General features: G+C 38.7%; 1 protein-coding gene and 1 pseudogene across 3 annotated transcripts in view; both read right to left on the minus strand.

The window, feature by feature from the left end:
- Positions 1-672: 672 nt before the first annotated feature.
- The window catches only part of SAMD13 (sterile alpha motif domain containing 13), a 37669-nt gene continuing 15380 nt past the window's right edge, over positions 673-22961 (minus strand). For both annotated transcript variants that reach the window (XM_087719388.1, XM_087719387.1), the window contains exons 3-4: positions 19395-19506; positions 673-1896 (exon numbers count right to left, since the gene is read on the minus strand). In XM_087719388.1, the coding sequence (XP_087575514.1) occupies positions 1753-1896; positions 19395-19506 (256 nt within the window). In that variant the 3' untranslated portion in view covers positions 673-1752. The remainder of the gene's footprint in view (positions 1897-19394; positions 19507-22961) is intronic.
- On the minus strand, positions 1765-14971 carry LOC148044554 (dnaJ homolog subfamily B member 6 pseudogene; annotated as a pseudogene). The gene is made up of 2 exons (XR_015697249.1): positions 14017-14971; positions 1765-1896 (listed from the first exon to the last, which is right to left on the minus strand). The product of XR_015697249.1 is annotated as a dnaJ homolog subfamily B member 6 pseudogene (transcript).

Raw genomic sequence — 22961 nt, forward strand, 5'->3', positions numbered from 1 at the left:
ACAGTACATTTTATTTATTTAGAAATGATCTCACATTTTATGACTCTCTGGCTTGTAGGAAACATAAAATAAAAAGCCACCTAACATGAAATGCAATTAGGAATACATATGTCTAAAATTTAGCAAAACATGTGAATGTCACATGCTGTTAAGTATTCAAATGTCTCCAACTTGCAAAGTTATATGGTCATGTCAGTAAAATAAATTGCTTACCTTTTCAACTGATTCTGTATATTATTAGTAGTATCTGTGAGTTTTAGACAAGCTCTGATATTTTCAGATAGCTCAAAAAGCTAAAGCTTCAGGTAGCTCAAAAATACTGTCTCTCATAATAAATGTAACCAGGATCAGAATAAAATTAAACCACTTTTGATGGCTGGCAGGGAGCAGATTATTAATCTTCTTGGTAATAAAAAACCCAAAAAGGATGGAATAACTACGAAATGAAGTCTATCAGACAGGCCTGGAGATTGTAATTTCTGCCTTTTCTTAAAATTGTTTTCTTTTCTAGATTTCCCAAAGTAAAAATTTCTCCTACGTGGAAATAAATTCTTGCATGTGTTCTTAAAAGAAAAGAAGACCTAGCAGTTCAACAGAGTCTATTATTAACACGAAAGACACTCAGTAAAAGACAAGACTCTTCACGAGAAAAAAATCAAAAAACAAACTGAATCAGAACATAGGTAATATCTTTGTTGATGCAAAATATCTGCAATTAAAATCAAGAACTGGTTAAAACAGGTTGAATCTACAGGTCTTCCCTTAACAGGGATTCACAGTTGTAAGATAGCATTCTTTAGCTTTCCAGAAATAGATATTTGGCTCATGAATCAAATTACTTATCAATATAATTCTTTACCACACCACAAAATGCAGTATGTAAAAATATGCAAGGATTTACATTTTTTACACAACTGTAACAAAACTTTTAGCAAATAAGTTATAAATTAGAACATGACTTTTGTTTCACAAAGCAGTACAAACATTCTCTAAAATTTCCTTCACAGAATACCCTTTCAAGTTCAACAAAAAACTTTAAAAAAAAACTCTTTACAACCTCTGTATGTAGCTTTTGCCCTTCCCAAAAGGTTCAAGGATATAGGTTGCACAATTTTAAAACATTAGTCTATGAACAAACATTACTAAGATAAAACTAGGTGCTCCCTCTGGAAAAAAAAAGTTATTTTGGCAAATTCAAAACTTGCTGCTAATGTTATGAAATAATAGATTTTTACAGAACTTCTAGAAGTGTCTCTTGGTCATCTAACACTTTCTCTGTTTTCTTTCCAAATTAGGAACAATTAATTTGAAATAAAAGGGATCTGTGCAAAGATATAACCGCGCTTTAGTGGGCCTTGTGCAACAACACAGGTGTCATCCTTCTGTTTTAAGCAATAGTTTAAAAAAATCAAGTGTATCCATTTTAAATACTCCTGTTTTCAGTTACCATTTTGTGACTCCACAGAGTTACTAAAAAGAAGCATACTGAACTCATCTTTTGCTTGAACAGTGAGAAATTCTACACCCTACCAGTTCATTTATTAAACAGCATATTGCTAAAGTTATCCAATAGGATATGTATAAATATAAATATATATTTATTTCAGTGCCATTTGGTTTAATTTCATTATGCACACATACAGGTTTTGTGTTGTTGTTGTTTCGTTTTTAATAAAGTTCCAGTGCCAAAAACCAATGCTGCTTGTTTATTCTGAAGAGCAGGAAGAAAACACGGTCCAGTTTGAAAATCCACTATAGTGAACTGTTCTTCAGATGCTGTGTCTGCAGAGGCTTTACATGATATTCATAGATCTTCAGTGCAGGCCCCAATTTTAATGAAAGTCCAGTGAGTACATCGTTCCTTGTCATCAACAGTAAAGACTTTCCATCAATTTCCTAAAACAAAAATGAATAAAAGCTTAAAACAATCTAGAAATGGGGAATAGGTTCAAAAGCCCTTTTATTGTTTGTTTTTAAAGGTACTTGGAACGTGGGAGATTTTTTTTAGGTTTATCAATAGTTTCTGACAGTAATTCTTGAATCTAAAGGTGTTTTCCCTTCTGTGATGGCTAAGGAGAATTTGAGGCATTTAGCAACCTTCCTGACTTGTTATCCCAAAAATACTGAATCAGGTTCATTGGTCCAGCCAGCAGCCAGCAGCCACCTTGCAGGGTTTCAGGCCAAATCCATATGACCACAACTGAGCTCAAAATTTCTATTGCTAAACAAGAAATGTTGTTAAGTGAGTTTTGCCCCATTTTATGACCTTTCTTGCCACAGTTGTTAACTGAAAACACTGCAGTTGTTAAATTAGTAACATGGTTGTTAAGTGAATCTGGCTTTCCCACTGACTTTGCTTGTATTAAGAGCGCAAAAGATGATCTTATGACCTTGGGCTACTACAACAATAAATATGAACTAGTTGCCAAGCATCTGAATTTTGATCCTATGATCATGGGGATGCTGCAATGATCATAAGTGTGAAAAACGTTTATCTGAAAAAATTCTTATAAGGAAGAGAGAAAGCTAAGGGGATTTAGAAAGGTTTAAAGCAAAGAAAGGCTGTTGACACTCAGAAGAAAAAAGAAAGGAAAACTGATAAAAGTAAAAGAAGAACAATGGTAGATTTTCTAACAATTTCATAATTAAGTACTCAGTTGTACTTTCCTTTTTAAAGAGTTGTTAGTATTCCTTTTTAAAGAGAAACATTTTATATCTTATGTCTTCATGCTGTTTTGACTAGGCTTCCTAAGAAAGCATAAATTACAATCTTAGTCCCAAAAACTCTTTTATTTATACAGCTGTAAATTATGGTCATTCACAGTCAATAATGATTCACAGTCTGTGAAGAGTACGACAGATGTCTGCTTGAGTTGCCACAGTCTTTCAGGGTAATGTTGATAAGCACCCACCTTTATCTCCCTTGAAACGCTGCCACAGATCTAATTGCCAATTAGTTTTGCAAGGCAAAGAGTCAAATGGAACTTCTCAGAGCTTGAACCAACCAGGTGAACTAATTGCTTCCTGCAAAGGCTCAAGTCTGTTTGCTCCTCTTTTATGTCTTATGGGAGGGGCCAATCATCTCCAAGCCTTACTCCCGAGTTGCCCCTTTTTTCTCAATTGTTCTTGCCTTCTGTTAGCAGATTTTTTTTTATTTTTTCCCTTCTACAACACCTTACAGTCATTACATCAACATTGTTATGTCATCATACCTGTACATGTATATAATATTTCACTTCTATATTTACACACTTTATACACAGTTCTATATATATTTATATATATTGTTTTTCGGCTTAATTAATTTTATTCTTCTTTTGCAGCCATTTGTACCAATTGTTCCAAATTTCATAATATTCTGACTCTTCTTTATCTTTTAATTTCAGTGTTAATTTGTCCATCTCTGCACAATCCAATTTTTTCATCACTAATTTGTCCGAGGGGGTATTATTTTGTTTCCAGCATTGGGCAAATGCTATTCTAGCTATAGTTAGCAGATGTGTTAATATGTACTTAATTTTCTTTATATATTGTTCTTGCCTTCTGGCAGCTCTGCGCATGCGCACACTGGGAACAGGTTCAAACTGTTCTTCTGCCTTGCTGATGTCAGACTCCAGAGGCAGCACATAACTACCAGATAGCCTCGGCCCCCTCTCTGCCTCCGACGCAGAGACCTCGTCCGAGCCTTCTCCAGACTCCAGAACTGGCCCATGTTCCTCCCCAACCTCCTCACTGTCCGACTCTGTTGCCAGCTTCGCAGGCTGCCGGCAGACCACAACACATGCAATGATTTTCTTAAAATTGTTTACCTGCCCCTGAGTAAATGGAAGAGGAAAATGTCCACCAACTCAAAATACTATGACAGCAGGAAAAGAAACTGCTAAGGGATGTGATAAGAATTCTTATCATTTTGGTCCCATATTGGGTAGCAAAATATTGTATATTTACTGACCTATAAACTTTTGTCCAAGCACACCCAGTTCCCCTACAACGCCCAAATTATCCATAAAAGACAAATCCTAGCATGAATAAAATTTGCTTACAATTTGCTGTTTCCCAGGGGAAGAAAGTCCTAACTGACCTTTAAAAATGTACAATATTCTGATTTCTTTGTTTTAATTTTAAAAAAAATTAAAAATTAAAAGAATATTTCTTAAAAAACAAATAAAGTCTTGTCAGTCCTCCTGGATAAACTAGACATGGAACCAGATGAGCTAAATGTACTTTATTAGAAGGCTACATTAACTTGCATTAACTATACAAGAGGTTAGAACTGGCAGGAACCCACCCCTGGATCAGACGTACATTTACCATACCAAGCTAAAGGTTGTGTAATTGCAAAAACTAAAGCAGATTTGAATTCTTGGCACCTCACCTCACTGAAAAAAATTGCAAAAATTAATTTTCACCCATTTAAATGAACACACCCTACCAATGGTACATAATGGGCAATACACACAGGAAGGAATGCACTAATGATGGTTTGCCTAGTATGCTTGCCATGAGCTACTTAGGAGTTGAAAGAGGGCCTTTAGTATGAAACTAAAGGCAGCAGCTGTAAGCTGACAGGAAGATTCTAATCAAAGTAATTAAACTGACAAAGATGAGATTTTTAATTTTTAGTTCACACTTTTTAGGGACATTCTGTGCTGCAGAGAAAAGCTGTTCAGGAATACATAGGCTGTTTAAGCAATCTCTTCATTCTGTGGGTGTCAGGCCTCAAGAATGACATGTGGAGTTACCCCTGAGTAGTTTCTCTATTCTTCTTCACTATAGACATAATCTTGCCAAGCCAAAGTAACTATCTGAATAACTATATACTCTGGGAACTATTAGGTAGGAGTCATTTTAACCCTCTTCCTTTTGACCAAATTTTCCATGCTCCATTGCCTCTTTGTCCTGTAGGAAGCAGCTCCCCTCTCTCCTGGGAATCCAGATCACATTCCACTACACTGGGGTAGGAGAGGGTCAGAAAAAAAGGTTCACCCACAGGATGTGTACTTACTGACCTTAACTGCAAGCACGTGACATAGAGAGTGATGTTGCAAAGGATGTAATTGTGGACATTGCTTGCAAAATTATCGCATGATTAAACAATGATTATCTGCATTCAGAAATCAAGTATGGGTCTGTACTGTTCCTAAATTAATGATATGCCATCCAGTTTGTATTGACTCTTAGCAACCACAAAGATAAGCCTTTATCAGGATAATCTAGTCCAACATGGCCTTTCAGGACTCCCAATGCCATTGTAACTGAGTTCATCTACCTGGCTATTGGTGGTTGCCTTCTCTTCCCTTCTACCTGTCCCAGCATTAGGATAACTGTGCCTTCACACAAAGTGCCCAGCCCTAGTACCAAAGTCTTGAGTTAGAACTCTGGATTGATTTGCTCTCGGATTCATGATTTTGGCTGCCCACAGTATTCTCAGCAGAAGATTAATCAATTTCACATAGTCTGCTTTTGTTTGCCTTCTAATCTCTCTCCCACCCTCTGAAATGCTCCCTACAATGCTGGGATAATTAACAAGAAAGAAATTAATTATTATATTTATTTTCATTGAATCCCAGGAAGGAAAGAATTACAAGACAGTAAGCAGGCACAGAATGGGGAAAACATCAGGCTGTTTGTGCAGCATGCTCAGGGCTGTCAGCACCATTATGTTGCTTTCAGCACCATTATGTTGCTGTCAGCACCATTAGATTGCTTTTGATGTGTAGTGCCTGCCTACTCTCTTGCCTTATTCTCCAATTTTTCTACTCTGTAAGGTGAGAAAAAGGGGGAAATGACAGGTCCGGCACAGGACAACGCATATTGACTGCAATCACATGTTTGAAGAATGCTGCAAAAGTTGTAAATGCAGGTATTAGTTATATAGTTATTTTTTCAACTTGTCATAACTTCAAATAGTCACTGAAGAAAGCAGTAAGCAAGCGAGGACTATCTCTACAATAATTCTTTGTTGTTTTGTAGTGATTGTCTGCAGCCAAATATAACAGTCCTAATTCATGGTAATTCCATATTACAGTCATCCTGAATGCAATGCCTTGAGAAATTTTGGATCTAGAACTCCTAAAATTTTCACTCATGTATGTGGTTAGCAATTCCAAACATCTGGAAATGATCAGATTTCAAAGGACTTCTGTAGTTTATCAGATTCAACAGGCATAAGTCTTAGCAAGAATCATAAAGTCTGACTAATAAAGCTAATGAAATTGGGTGTGTCAAAGATTAATCACTGGCCAATTTCTGTCCTTCTGAAATTCCATTTAGCTAATATTTATTGTGAACAATTAGGAAAAAGTAACACCAAAACATTTTCAACCAAATCTTAAACTTTTCACTATAAGCTCAGCGACCAAAATGTTATCAATACATGCACGGGTGGATTGCTGCCGGTTTTACTACTGGTTCGCAACCCCCGCGCATCAGATGCATGCTGCGTGAACGTGCATTATTCAATGTCAATTGTTCTTTGCGCATAACAATTTACAGTAAACTGCACACGTGCAGTCACTAAAATGTAAAATGGTGGCGGCCCAGCGGTGGTGAGGGAACCGGTTCGTGGGCGTGATAGGCCTGGGTTGCTGCCGGTTCTGCGGCCCAGGCCTGAATTCCACTACAGGTTCGGCTGAATCAGGCTGAACCGTAAGCAACCCACTTCTGGATACATGTTGTGGAATATTTCCAATTAACTGTATTGACAGCATATGCAAGATTATGACAAAATTATGTACCTGAAAGGTAATATTGACAAACTAAGCCTACACTTATTATTTGTGGGTTTGTTTGTTTACTTAATTAATTGAATTTAAATGACCATCCATCTCACAAAAGTGACTCTGGGCAGTGTAAAATAGTCAATAAAATAACAGGTATAAATTTAACATGCCAGTTAAGAGACCTGCCTACTATAGGCTCGGATCTTTCAGACTGCTGAACAATTTTTTTTCAAACAAATGTCACTAAAAATGCCATGTTATGAATACAAAACACTTCTGACGCCTCCAGTATAATAGTAAAGGTTCCAGTGATTTTAAACATTTGAATATTTAAGCAATAGCATATACTTTCAGCTTGTTTCTAACAAGTTCATAAAATAAACTAAATCTAACAAAATGATTAAACGTTTTATAGATATAAGCAATAAGCTAAATGTGAAACATATGTACAAAAATTTTGCCCACATATGCAAGTTCTCTGATACTTCATAGCACAAGCTATAGGAAGCTCCTAATTAACCAATTTCCTGTTTTTTTCTAAATTGGGAAACTATGCCTAGAGTTTCAGAGAGGATATTAAACCAGTTTGAAACTTGTTTACAATGTCAAGTTGTTCCAAAGGTGGTAAGACATTTCCTGATGAATGAAATGGGAAACAATATTTAATTGTTATCTGGAGGCCTTCTTGTGTGTTTTATATTACAAAGGGTGGAGCAAAACAACGTATGTAGTAAAAGGGATAATTTAGACATACTAAGTTATAACACAAATACAGATTGCATAGTTGGGGCAATAAAAACTCTTCATGTCATTTAAGGAAAAATGGGTCTTGCTTAGAATAAGTTACATCCAAACTCTGATATAGTGTCATGATCATGGAAGTAATAGTCTGTTCTATTCTGCACTGATCAGAACACATCTGGAATACTGTGTCCAATTCTGATCATGGCTATATAAAAAGGAGGCTGAGCAACTGGAAAGAATGCAGAGAAAAGCAATAAAGTTGGTAAGGGGTTTGGAGGCTAAATCCTATGAAGGAACTTGGTCTGTTTATTTAGTTATTTATTTATTAGACTTATATACCGCTTCATAGGGCTTTCAGCCCTCTCTAAGCGGTTTACAATTTTTTTTTTAGCAAATTGAGTCAGCAACTTGCCCCCACAGTCCGGGTCCTCATTTCCCCCACCTCGGAAGGATGGAAGGCTGAGTCAACCTTGAGCCGGTGAGATTTGAACCGCTGAACTGCAGATCACAGTCAGCTAAAGTGGCCTGCAGTACTGCACCCTAACCACTGCGCCACCTCGGCTGTTAAGCTTAAAGAGAAGGCTAAGGCTAAGTTTTCCAATATATGAAGGGATGGTCAAAGGGAAGAGGGAGTAGATTTACTCTCCCTAACACTTGAGGGTAAGATAAGAACCAATGGGTGGAACCTTTATAGTGAGAGATTCAAACTTGAACTAAGGATGAATTTCCTGACCATGAAAACTATTAGAAAAAGGAACAGCCAGCCTCCTGAATTTATAGATGCCCCATCACTGAAGGATTTCAAGAAAAGATCAGGCAGCTATTGATTCAAAAATGTATGAGAATTCCTGCCCAGTGCTTGGACTGGAATCTTTCAAGGTCTCTTCCTACCCTATGATTCCATGATATACTTCATCTAGTAGATGACATCTACCATTTCCCATTAATAAAAGACTTATTAAGTTTGTTTTTTAAAAAATTCTTCTTACAACAATTCTCCATTATCCCAATGAAATGGAATTCATCACCCACAAAGTTGGAAGGTAATGTCCCTGGTTCCTACATCTGAAATCATTTACACCAACTCATTTTGTTCATATAAGGAACAATACAGTGGTGAAATTCCATTTTTTTTACTACCAGTTCTGTGGGCGTGGCATGGTGGACATGACAGGAGAAGGATACTGCAAAATCTCCATTCCCATCCTACTCTGGGGCCAGCCAAAGGTGGTATTTGCCGGTTCTCCAAACTACTCAAAATTTCTACTACCGGTTCTCCAGAACCTGTCAGAACCTGCTGAATTTCACCCCTGGAACAATAACCCTTTTAGGTGCATGCTACCTCGGTTGTTAGAATTGAGCAAGAGAATGCGCAGATGTCTATCCATGGGTAATATGCAGTGGATGAGTACTGTGTATTATGTGGACTAATCCAGTGGCCCCCAATCTTTTGGGCACCAGAGACCTGTTCCATGGAGAAAGGTTTTTCTGCAGATCGGAGGGGGTGTGGTTTTGCATGCATTGCGTGGATGAAGCTTCATTTGTTTTCATGGCCCAGTTGCTGGCATGCCATGGACTGGTGCTGGTCCATGGACAGGGGGGTTGGACCCCTGGACTAATCTGCATTTAGTTGCCAGGCTGATGTCCTTGCTTACCATAATTAATGCTTGTCACTGCTGGGAGACTCAATGTGATTCAATACTTTCTTTCTGGACCACATTCACTATTTGATCAATCTCCTATCTCAGGGTAGGTAATTCTTACATATACAGTATTCAATCTTTTCACCATCAATTGTGATTTTGACATGTCCATTTCTCACAGTGGTCATGAGCTTGGTCTTTTTGATGTTCAGAAGGCGGCCAAATTTCTTGATTTCCTTTTTAATCCTTTTGATGAGATTTTAAGGCCTTTTTTGTTTTCCTATTTGGTTTGAGAGGAGAGTTGTTTTTTCCAGTTTATTGTTGATGTTCCTCCAGACATCAACAATATGATGAAATGATCAGAAGGAAGCTGAACTTGAAGAAGCAAACACTTTTGCTCCTCAAGTTCATTTTCCTTTTGATCATTTCTGCATACAAACTGAATAAAATAGATGGAAGAGTGTAACCGAGCCACACTTTTAAAAAAAATATGGAACTAACTAATATCTCCATATGGTGTTCACACAGTAGCTTCCTAATTTATGTATAGTGACTGCACCAACCTGACCAGATATGTTGGCACACCCAGGTCTTCAAGGGATCTTCACAGCTTGTCTTGATTAACCTAATCAAAGGCTTTTGTGTATTCAATAAAGCAAATATAGATGTTCTTTTGAGATTGAGATTTTTTTAATGATAGATTTGCAGTATAATCACAAGTGTCATGACACCTTCTTAAACCAGCTTGATCATCTGATAATTTGGCAGCTGGCTCATTGGCCACACAACTTCTTCCTGAAGAATCGCTGATTCTATTTCCCTTTCCTTATCATCCTGGGCAGGCTGGGCCTCTTTGTTACTGGAATTCAGTTTTTTTCTATGTTCTCGCCATCTGTTCCTCACATCTTCTTGGTCAGACAGTTTTTTTCCTTTGCTTGTTTTTGATTGTGCTTTTATGAGCAGTAAATGGTCTTTGCATCTTTTTTATTGGCACATGTGGAATTTTGGCATGGCATGCAGTCCTTCCTTACGCTTTCCTTAGTTTGGTAATGAAACATTTGCAAGAAAACCATCAGGCTCAGAGAGCCTCAAAGACCCCATATCTCTTCTTACTGTTTGCAATGCTAATCCGAGTAAACTTTGTTGTCTTACCTTGCTTCTCTTTGGAAATTTACATTCAATCTCTTGCTTCCTCTCATTTGCTTGCTGCTTTGGTTGCTTTCCTTTGCTCAGTTGTTCTGAAGGTTTCATCCGAGAGCTACTCGCGCTTTTTCTCTGGCTTCTTGTATGGTATGTGTTCAAACCATTGCTTCAATGATGGTCAATTGAATTTCCTGTACTGTACATCTGGCATCTTCTCAGCAGATGTCCAGCAGTTCCAATTTATTTTTTATTTCGGTTGCATAGGAATTATGGAGATGTCTAAACTCTTTGCTAGTATGGTCTTTTTGATGTTGCATAATTTCACTCTGATCTTAGCCACCAACAATTCATGATTTGAACTGCAACTGACACTGATGTATCTTGACAGCAAGGACTGCAAGGGACCATTGATGGATGCATAGAATATAGTTGATCTGATTATGGTGCAGTTTGGTATTGTCCAAATGTATACGTAATGCCTGTGCTGTTTGAACCAGGCATTCATAATTCAAAATCAATTTTCATGGCAAAAATTAAACCAAATTATCACCTGTATCATTCCTCTCCCAAGATCTAATCAATCAATTAATCAATAAATCAATCTTCTCCCAAGACCAAAGCTGCCAGTGATGCCTGTTTCTGATTGATTCTCAACTTTTACACTGAAAGCATCCAGTGTGTAAACAATGTCTTTTTGGGCACTTGTTTTAGCACTTTTTTTGAGCTGGCATACAAGCTGTTTCAAGCTCTGTTGCACCAGTTGCTGGGGCATAACGTGGACAATTATGATGTTGAATGGCATAGATTCAGATGGTCATAATATGATAATTCATCAAGAAACTTTCCACTGCTTAGGCAAGTTTCTTGCTTGTGATAAATTCCATTCCATTTATAACTTATATATAATGAATTCCTCAGAATAGAAATATCTGTTGTCTATCCAGTGCTGCTCACTGTGTCAATGAGGTCGATTTTCAGCCTGGTCTTTTCCCACTGGATATCCAATTTCCCTTGGCTCATGTCTTGGACATTCCATATAATAAAATAAAAACATCAATAACAATAAAAAGAAACCTAATCTCACAACTGAGAGGCTATTCCAATACACAAGTTACTCTGGCTTGGTGGAAAGTTTCCCCCGTTTCCTAAATACTATAGGGAAGGCTTGAACCACTTCAGGAGTAGTAGTATTGCAGAGAAAAATGGCAACCGAAAAGGCATGGTTAGTTTGGTCCCTGGAGGTGACAGTCTCTTTCTGAGGGAACACACAGTGGTTCTGACCTACTGAATCTCATCATGTGAGCAGAAGTTATTGGCCGAAGGTGGTCTGAACTTGAGCTATAGCCTCAGAAGGGGCTATGGGTCCAGAAGCACATCCAAATTGCAGGCCAACTGCACCCAGGAGTATAAACCTTATTCAGAGTTCACTGAAATTAGCAATCCTTCAAACTCACAGCAACTTTATGCTGGGACTGATTTCCACCCTGTTCCTCCAGCCACCATCCTCTCCAATTTACAACCAATACATCACCACCTAACTATTGTGTCAATCATTAAGTCAATAGAAGGACCCCCTTTCTACAGGTAGTCCACAGCTAACATGGTAATTGGGATCAGAAACTCTTGTCGTTAAATGGTCATAGTGAGATGCCACGTGACTCTGCTGACTTACAATGGCAATTCTGGCAGTTTTTGTTGCAGTTGTTAAATGAATCCTGTGCTGCCCTTAAGCACGGCATCGTACCACATGCAAATTGCCACCTGCAACCTTTTGCCAGCTTCCCCACTGACTTTACTTGTCAGATGTCCAGCAGTGAATGTCGCAAATGGTGATCCTGTGACATAGGATGCAGCCATTGCTGTAATTGTGCAACATGCTTGAATTGTAATCATGTGACTGCAGGGATGCTGCAATGGCCACAACTTGGAGGACTGGTCATATGTCTTCTCGTTCAACGCCATTGTAACTCCAACTAGTCAGACTAGTTCTTGTTAACCAAGAATTACCTGACTTATCTATTCTCCTGTCTGTCCCCACTCTTACCAAGATCCAAATGGGAAGACTTCGATTCACTCCCTCTATAGCCTTATAATTTTTCACTTTTCCAACTTTTTTAATTCTTCTTTTCTTGTTCTATCAGTACAATTATTCTAGCCTTCCAAACACAGCAGAATTTCTCTAGTAAAGTAATCCTCATGATGCAGAGTTTGCAGAAAACCACGTTTAGCTCTTTTCCAGGCATAGATTAGTACTCTGGGAAGCAGGAACCTGAATCTCTCCAACCTTGGGCTCTTGTCAGCAATTTAAAAAATGGTATATGCTCTGGCAGATACAGCCAGCCATAGCTATAGTGGAGTCAAAAAAGGCCTGACGCACAATGTTTGCTGATGATGATCTTCTTTTAGGCCCAATCAAGCACAGAATAGCGAAAATCAATCCAGTCCAATTCCTCTACTGTTTTTCCCAACACTTGGAAAATATAATCTGCTCTGGCTAAAACACCCACCACTAACACCTACAAGGCTCAGACGGGACTGCCTCTAATATTGTTTGAACCAGTGGGATTCATTTTTTTTTTTACTACCGGTTCTGTAGCCGTGGCTTGGTGGGCGTGGTGTGCTTGGTGTGGCAGGGGAAGGTTACTGCAAAATCCCCATTACCTCCCAATCACCTGGGACTCGGGAGGCAGAGAATAGATGGGATGGGGCCAGTCAGAGGTGGTATTTACCAGTTCTCTGAACAACTCAAAATTTACACTACCAGTTTTCCAGAACTGGTCAGAACCTGCTGAATACCACCACTGGTTTGGACGGTCCTAAAATCAATCCATTTCATCTCTACTTTTTCTTTTCGGCTGATCCAAATTCTTGTATGCTGCCTCACTACCTCCAAGGAGTCCTGACACCAACATAACCTGGGACAAGGTTGGCATTCCCAGGCAAAGTTGATCATTTCTCCATCTTCTGAACAAGTTCCACTCTCTCCTTAATCTCAGCTTCTTAAACTTCAGTCACTCCAAATCTCCTTTATGGTACCACTGCAACATTTCTGACTACTCAACCACTTTGATTAACTTTCACACTTTATAATAGATTGCTTGCTGTTTTTATGTTTCTTTTTATACTTTTTAGAATTTTTTTAGGTTTTTTGTTTCTATATTTTCTAACTTTTAGGATTTTAATTTTATTTCTGTATTTTTTTTCTTTCTAAATTTTCTGTACCCCACCATCCTTATGCTGGTCTTGAGCCAAAATAAAGGTAGATTGAATGATCAATCATGATATTTCATATAGTCCACATCAGAGGTGGTATTCAGCAGGTTCTGACCAGTTCTGGATAAACGGTAGCGGAAATTTTGAGTAGTTCGGAGAACCGGTAAATACCACCTCTGACTGGCCCTGCCCCATCTATTCCCTGCCTCCCAAGTCCCAGCTGATTAGGAGGAAATGGGGATTTTGCAGTAACCCTCCCCTGGAGTGGGGTGGGAATGGAGGTTTTACAGTATCCTTCCTCTGCCACGCCCACCAAGCTACACCCATAGAACTGGTAGTAAAAAATGTTGAATCCCACTACTGGTCCACCCAACTTAAAAGTCACCAAGTTTGAAAAAGACTGGTAACCGGCATAATTCCCAAGTGTTAGTGTATGTGTATGCCACATACGCGAGTGTCCCAGATCCTGGGAAGAAATGTATGTCAATCTGCCCACATGCAAAATATAGGACATTTTTAAAAATAATTTCCAGCACAGGAGCTGTCCTTACCTGGAATACCCTGAAAACGCTTCAGTGACGGATTGGTTCTTCATCTTTTTCAACACTTTCTTTGCCATTCACTATCGTTCTCTTTGTGATGATTTTCTTGCCATCCACAATTTTGCTGGTTGTGATGATGGAGCGGAATTTGCCATTTTTGCCCCTGTTTAGAGATGTGATGGAGGAGCGGGAGCAGCTCCTTGGGATGTTAGAACCAAAGGAAGTGAAACCTGTTCCTACAATCGGGGAAACGCCCGTGATAGAAACCGAAAAGCTCCTGTCAATTTTGCATCTACTTCTGCGGGGATTTAGCTGAAGCCCAGAAAAGTCTTCAAACAGATTGTCAAATATATCTTGAGAAAAGGAATCCATACCCATCTGTACGTTCAGCTGTGGTGCAAAGAAGCTGAATTCAGGGTCCACCTGTCTTCTCCCACACCCTTTGTCCCCATGGCCACTCCTCGGCACATTTCCAACCCTACCGTGCCCTCCTGCAGGTTTGTTTTCATTTAACTTCTTTTTGCTGGATTGGTCGTAGGCATCCCGTTTTTTAGTATCAGACAAGACTTCATACGCTTTAGAGATTTCTACAAATTTCTTCTCAGCTGCTTCTTGGTTTCCTGGATTCTTATCAGGATGTACTTTTAAGGCTAACTGTCGGTAGGCCTTTTTAATATCATCTGCAGATGCACTTCTCGATACTCCTAAAACCTCATAATAATTTACCATCTTCTTCAAATGTTGATAACAACAGGCTGGTCTGAGACAAGTAACTGAACAAGGTTTAGAGGCCTTTTTGGAGCTCTGTCAGTCTCACAGTTGAAGTGTAAAATTCATTTGAAAGCAAACAAAAGAAACATACACTCAGAAATCCCTGACCCATAATACTGTTAAATATGTGGTATTTCTACATGCAGTATCATGTCAGGGCTTTTGGTAATCTTAACTGGGGTAATAACCAATCGGCTACAGAGAAGAAAACTGTTGATTTCAAAATTATTCAAACAGTCCCCTGATTGTGACATCATCACTAGATAAGCTAAATAACCGTTAGATTTTGTTCATTTGCATACTGCAGCCCCATTGGCTCTGGGGTGGCTTTAATTTATCCTACATGCAAATTAAATACAAGATATGAAACTATTCATATTATTTCACAAACTCATCCCAGCTTATTACCAAAACCTACAAAACTGTAAATATCAAGCAGAGGTACAGCATTCTGGCAACTGACTTGGCAGTTTTAGTGAACAGCACATCTGTAGATAATTTTAATCAAAATTTGAAATTTAATCTCCATAGTCTCTTTTTTACACTGGCACGAAAATTTGGAGTTGAATGGGGCACAGATTTTAACTGAAAGGAATATTTCAGGTATCTCTCTCTCTCTCTCTCTCATCTATCTATCTATCTATCTGTCTGTCTGTCTGTCTGTCTGTCTGTCTGTCTGTCTGTCTGTCTGTCTGTCTGTCTGTCTGTCTGTCTGTCTGTCTATCTATCTATCTACATACATATATAGTTTTTGCCTTTTTTATTATTGGCTTATGTTTCCATTTTGTGTATTAAAAAAACCCCGTTCCATTTGCTGATTTTTCCTTTATACGTGAATGTGTAACTTTATCTGCCTGTGAATTTAAACATTAAATGACATTTGAAGAAAATAATTAAGTGCATGTGCAGTTTTAAATAAATATCCTGAATTTACATCTCTTGATCCCATTTCCTAGATAGCCTCTTTCAAGTGCTGTTTTAGGAAGATGAGTGTCATGCTTTCCAAGTTTGTTTCTAGAGGAATGTGTATGTTTCGTCAGAGATATTTACTTTAACCAGCTTAGTGGAGGGCAGATCAGCAGTGCCTACCTACACATGTATACTGTCACTCCTAAAGGTACATAATGGTCTCCAGGTTTTTTGTAACTATAATAGCCAAACATTGCAAGAATTCTGTGATGTCCTGTCTATGGAGATACTCAATCATCCAAGTCATGGTTGTCCCAAAGATGTTTTTATCAAAGGCAACTGGATTTTCTTGAGTTTTTTCCCTTGAAAATATTTTGCTTCTCATCCAAGAAGCTTCTTCAGTTCTACGAATACTACCCTGTTTCCCTGAAAATAAGACTTCCCCAGATAATAAGCCCAATTGGGCTTTTGAGTGGATGGGCTAAAATAAGCCCTCCCCTGAAAATTAGCCCTCCTCAAAAATATTGTAACACAACAGCAGCCATGAGGTGACCCTGCTCGCTGCCTCCTTCACCTCAAAAATAATAAGACCTTCCTGAAAATAAGGCCAAGCACTTATTTTGGGGGTCAAAAGAAAATAAGACCCTGTCTTATTTTCGGGGAAACACAGTATGTTCTAAGTTTTGTCAGTTGAAATTTAATCAATCAGAAAAGGTTTTTTTTTAAAAATTAAACATGGATATTATAATTTTCAAAAGATTCTAATATAGGAAAAAACACTTTATTAAAATGGATTTTAAATCAATCACAGAAGGCAACGATTGATTTAATTACTGCAAGAGAGTGCACTAAATACGCTCAACCCCAATAACGTAATTCTGGGCAGTAAACATCTGTTTTACAAAAGAAAATCCTCAAACAGAGTCAGGGTAGTAGAGTGATGAAGGTATTTAGAAGTAAAAAATAATAAAATTCACATAAAAATCCATACAAAAATAAACACAGTTAAAAAGACAACCCCTTGTGTGGATCTTCATGCTAGCTGAGAGAGCCAAGCCTTAGTTCTGCAAACCCAGCAAAGTGAGAGCCAGCCTCACCTATTGGGCCAACGTTCTCTATAGACCTTGATCGTTAAAGTTATGTAACTAATGAAGTCTGCAACATGAACCTCCTGCTTGGCCAGGTGAGATGAGTTCGACAAGGAGTCCCAGATTCTAATCCAATTTCAGCCATGGCAACTTACTGGCTGCCTTTCGACCAGTCACTCTCTATCTGTCTAATCTAATTGACAGGGGTGTTGTGGAGAAAAAAACAGAAGGTAGGAACAGTATGTATGCTACCCTAAGCTCCTGCACAAAAGGTGGATTAGAAACGTAATAAATAACATAAAAGTGTTATTTTAAAAAGCCGTGCAAAGATGTTTTTAAAAAGCTGTACTTTACACAAACAATGTCGTTTAACATAAGTTTCGGTGATAATCTTTACCGTATTTTTCAGAGTATAAGATGCACTCCCCCAAGTGGGTGGAAATGTCTGTGAGGGGGTGGAAATGCCTGTACGTCTTATAGAATGAATATTGTGGTGGGGGGGGGGTTGGTGTGGTGCCCATCAGTTGTTCTAGAATAGGCCTCAGCGGCGAATGAGCGGTAGTGAACAGGTGGCGGTGGAGAATAGGTGGCAGAAAATGGGCTGCAGTGAATGTGCGGCGACGGAAAGCGGTGAATGGGTTGCGGCAAACGGGCCATGGCAAATGGGTCACATGAATACCGGATGGAGAGGCAGATTTTTTTTTTCTTGTTTTCCTCCTCAAAATCTAGGTGTGTCTTATAGTCCGGAGCGTTTTATAGTTTGAAAAATACGGTTAACGCAATATCAGCTGCTGAACTCCTTTCAATTTATGATATGCTAAAACAATCAGGGATTGAACTGAACTGAAAGTAAGATACTCACAAGTGCAAAATGGGGAGAGTGCAGGCATTAGCAAGCATGATTTTCAATGATTTGTTTTAATCCAGCACTGCAGAAGCTGATGAAATATTAGCATCGTATGCCTGGAACGGATCACAAAGCCAAAAAATGAAGGCCATGATTTGGTGGGATCAGGACTGTCTGGTGTGTGTGTGTGTGTGTGTTAGCGCGCATGTGTGTTGTTCTCAAATAAATTAAGAGGGTCCTATATCTTTTATCTGCATTGCATCTGTCCCACCCTCCCAATATCTGGGAAGTGGAATGACTCAAGCTATCAACTCCAATTATGCCAAAGTAGCCTTTTAAATGTTACTGCAGCAGCAATAGATGATACGAGAGAAAAGTGACTCCTGTAATAATGTGTAAAAGGCAAGAAAGGAAAAGAAGGAAACATGAAACATCTAAAAACTGAAGGTTTGGTTGAAATATCTACAATCCCATTATCTTTGAAAAGTTGGTATCACAGGACAACAGCCCCATTTGAACCCCAATTTATCTAGATGAAAAGGATCTTTGTTTCTTTTAAAATAATCTCAGTATTCATAGCCTGTGAAATTTATGTTTTCCCCATTTCTGTACTTAAAAACACCATTTTCCTTATGGTTAGTGGTCTTGCCACCATCCTATCAAGGAGTTAAAGGAATCCTTTCCAAAATATGGACAAACTACATGGGCATTTAGCACATAGCATCAAATATACAATTTCCTTATGGCTTTAGGTTCCTGTTTCAAACCTTGGAGCTGATGCCAGTTCCATTACTCATCCTGCTGTTTTCCCTGCTGAGTTTCTCAAGCAGTAAAATCTGAAGGGTATTTTAAAAAGAGCACTCAGTTAATAATGAGTACTGAGGAATAACTAGGTGCTGGTGAATTAGCAGTTTTTCATTAGACAGCCATAGCACCTAGTGGCAATTATAGGTAGTCCTTGACTTACAACCATAATGGAGCCTGCACATTATGGTCCTAAGTCACGAAAGTCATAAAGCAGATCATCCACATGACCAATTGAATTTAATGAATTGTTTTTGTGGTAGTCATTAAGTAAATTCACTATCTTTAAATCCATTATTCACTATGGTGCCTTCATGCCAAAAAATTGAGGTAAACAATGTTTTTCAGCAAAAACATCATAAATCGCAGTCACTTGGCCACAGGATTTTGAAACTGAGTTGTAAGTATCTCTGGGGAATCTGTCATAACTTTGAACAGTCACTAAATGATCAATTGTAAGTCAAAGACTATTTGTATGTAGTGAAAAACCTGTCACCGCCTCCTTCTCCCTTTCATTAATTTCAGATGTGTTGGTGCCAACCTAAGGAAGTCTGTCAAGGGAATAGAAGAGTACAGACATTGTCCTGGTAAAATTGTGTAGGTGATTGACATACTCATTTTCTACCATGTAGCTCAATTTTAAAGTGCCACCAATTCACTCTTAATTGCATTCCTTGAGTGTTTATTTTATTTACATTAAAAGAGCATTGTTGCTCTTTTCATTTATGAGTTCAGAGTACAGGCAGGGTGTGTGTGTGTGTGAGTGTGTTTGTGTTTCATTTTACTCTCATAACAAACCTGTGGTGTACATTGGTCTTAGTACAACTGGTCCAAGGTGACCCAATGTTATTAAGAGGAGATTTGAACCTGTATCTTTGCAATGCCAAAAATATCCTTGTAATGGTACCTACTCTGAAATCTCCCAAGCTGGAAATTAAAAGTAAAAAGCTTTGCGCAAACAGATTTACCTGTTGTTGAAAAGCATTTGCTTGTTCTTCAAAGCCCACTGTTCTGAAATAATTCACCACATCTGTGACTGCCCAGTCAGCCGGATCAGGAGGTCTTCCATTCTCTACCAAGCTACAGAGTTTTAAGAAATTCAAACAAAAATGAATCTTCGGCATGGATGTACAAACTAGCACAAACTAGCTACTCGACTGTACTCAACTCAAGAAAACCATCAGGGAAAACCATCTTTTAAGACTTTCAAACCACCTTCTCTGCGTATCCACTTTCTCTGTATGTCCATTTAGAGTCCACGCTAAATCCTACCTCCTCAAAAGCTTAAACAACCATTGTCAGTTTGGTAACTGTTGGACCAAAAACCTACCTCCCTGGCATGGGTAGCGGTATTATCTCTACAGTACATGGCCTACTTTCACCACTGGTCTGCTGATACCTTGTAGTACCCTCCAAAAAACTGCATTGTGGAGATACTGCTTCCTGAGTGTCCTTCCAGATCTTTTTAGGCACAATGTACTATCATGCAGGTTGGCCAGAGAGATGGCATAAAAAGTCTCCAGGCAGAAATATTAGGGCTAACTGAGGTTTTGAGCCTGCCTTATTCCAAATCTAGCTGTTAAACTGCCAGACACACACATATGCACACACACAAAATAAAGGAAGTTATAGGTAGAAAATATATATGGTTTTAATCCTATAAGCATGAAATGAAAAATTGTATCTTAGAGCAGCGTTCGTGTTTGTTTGTTTGTTTGTTTTATTGGTCTTGTATGCCGCCCGCTCCCGAAGGACTCCGGGCGGCTTACAATAAAAAGGGGAAAGGGATAAATAAGACAGTACAAAAATTAAAATGCGACAACATTCACAATTTAAAGTGGGGTTGGATACATCAACAGCCCCAGGCCTGCCGGAACAGCCAGGACTTAGTAGCTTTACGGAAGGCCGGGAGGGTAGTAAGGATCCGAATCTCAATGGGGAGGTCGTTCCAGAGGGCCGGAGCTGCAACAGAGAAGGCCCTCCCCCGTGTTAGGCGTTCCTTGACCTGAATTGAGTGAAGATAAACTTTTTTCTCCCATTAAGCAACAGTAAATGCCAAATGTTTGGGTGCACTGCCTCTTATAACGCTCCCAAAGTCTTGCAGTGATCTTCTTGTTTGAATTCTGCTCTTCCTAGTCCAAGTCTGCTATTCCACTTCCTAGCAAATGTTGTCAAAAAAGCATGGAGTAATAAGGAGCCTATGGCAGTAAGTACACATGCTATCTTTATTGTAAATGCCAGACAGCCCTTTTATTAGTACTTTCCCCCAATCATGCAGTCTTATGAAGACTAAGCAACCTAATAAACGATCTGAATAAAGTTTAGTATTCAGCTGGGCAGAACTGCACCATGCCTGCCTCCAAAACAGAGATTGACGATTGACAGTCACCTCATTCCTCAATTTAAGCCCAGAGTATTTCCTCCAATGTCTGCATGATTCAGAGCAGGGATGGAAATGCAGACTCTGTGACAGACAGATATTCCAGCTGAGTTCACAGCAACACAGTTGCTAAGCGAAACATCATGTTAGCAATAGCAATAGCAGTAGACTTATATACCGCTTCATAGGGCTTTCAGCCCTCTCTAAGCGGTTTACAGAGAGTCAGCATATTGCCCCCAACAATCTGGGTCCTCATTTTACCCACCTCGGAAGGATGGAAGGCTGAGTCAACCCTGAGCCGGTGGGATTTGAACTGCTGAACTGCTGATCTAGCAGTAGCCTGCAGTGCTGCATTTAACCACTGCGCCACCTTGGCTCTTATCATGTGACTGTGGTAGACTTAAGATGTCACTTTCCATTTGATTGTTAGGTGAGACATCTGGTGTTTTACTGCCAGCTTCTCCGCTGACGCTATCTATTGGACCCTAGTTGCAGAATAAGCAAAATAGAAATCACCTTTGCTCTTTTTACTTTTTCTGCTCTATTTTCTTTCTTTTAGTTTGTATTAGTTCCTACTATTGCAATTACTGTATAGTTTTTAATACAATTGTTTTTAAAGGAAATGTTTTTCAGAATTGCCAGCCAAATGGTATGTAAGATTTCTTACTTCCTGCACTTCTGCAGTTATGCAATCTGTTACCCCTATAGAAACATACACACATGCTTACACACATACGCAGTGCAATTTCCTCTCCCTTCTTCTATTTGCCTTTTCTCTGCTGTTCTTTGCAACAATCCTTTTTAAAATAGTTATTGCAACAGGAAGTTCACAAAGCACACCTTGTAAGTCTTCAAACAGGAATGTTAATAGCAATTGCCCGATTCCAGATGTACAGTCTGAGCATCATCTGTATGTCACCTCTCTGTTAATCTAAAACTGACCCATGCAGATTTCATGAGTAAAAAGATTATCGGCGTATTCCTATGCTAACTTGGTTCACACATGGGTATGAGACATAATTTTTAGTTCTCCAACAGCAACCACATGTTTGGATGCTAAAACCCAATTCTTTCCATGATCCTAGAGCCACCTCACTCAATGTAGTAGACAGCAAAGCCAAAAGTTAGTGATAATAGGAATTGAAATCCTATACATCCAGAGAATATCTGGTTACATCAGGCTAGTTTAGAAGTATGAAACTAAGTAGACTAACTTTATAAAAAGACCTTATATAGCGCTAGTGAAACAGTACTCTAAATTTACTGAACTTTATCCAAACTTTAGAATGTGATTCCAACCAACCTATATGTTAGGAGTATCCAAGGTCACCCACCCCCTCAAGAATAATATAATAATAATTAGATGATCACAATTGGCTTAAATGTGTGCCTTGGGTTATGTCTATTTACTTGGTGATTGCTCTAATTTAATTCAGTGGAATCTACTTTTGAGAAAATGTGTACCAGATTTGAATCCAACCAAATCACTAGTTTTGAGGGTTAGGTCTGCCATTACTATACAAAATGAGAAATACAGAGACCTTTAATTATAAGTGTAAGAGATTAAATGGGCTCTGTCTTTGAGTAAAAGTGCAATGATGCTACGTAGGTGTCCCCCAAATTAGTTGTAAAATAAAATCTAAAATGAACCTCCATGATAACTCTGTAGCAAGAAAACTAAATCTTAATTCCCCACAATGTTGTGAATATACTGTACATGGGAGGTAACCTGAAAATGTATCTATAAGGCTTACATGATATAATTTCAGGTTCCATCCACCAATGTACAGTTGAATACAGGCTCACATTTCTACCATGTGCTACTTTGTTGCTACAGCGACACCTACTGGCAAGCAGTTTAAAATACACCTAAAGGAGGCCATGAATTCTTAAATTCATTTTCCACCTGCTTGAGGTTTTTTCAAATATATTGGGCAGAATGGACAGAGTCCCCTTCGGGGAAAAGGGCGGCATATAAATGTAATAAATCAATCAATTAAATCAATCAAAGTTGAAGAGCTGAATTTATGTTATTTACCCTGTCAACTAGTATCTGACACCTCCAAGTCTTTCAAGGGGAAAGACAGCTTAATAATTTCAATCCCCAGTCTCAGGTGCTTGGATTTTTTTCTTGCTTGATTGGATATTATGCACA

The sequence above is a fragment of the Thamnophis sirtalis genome, unplaced genomic scaffold (assembly GCF_051295495.1).
Source record: "Thamnophis sirtalis isolate CommonGarterSnake01/CBP01778 unplaced genomic scaffold, rThaSir2_p1.2 scaffold_7, whole genome shotgun sequence".
NCBI lineage: Eukaryota > Metazoa > Chordata > Lepidosauria > Squamata > Natricidae > Thamnophis > Thamnophis sirtalis.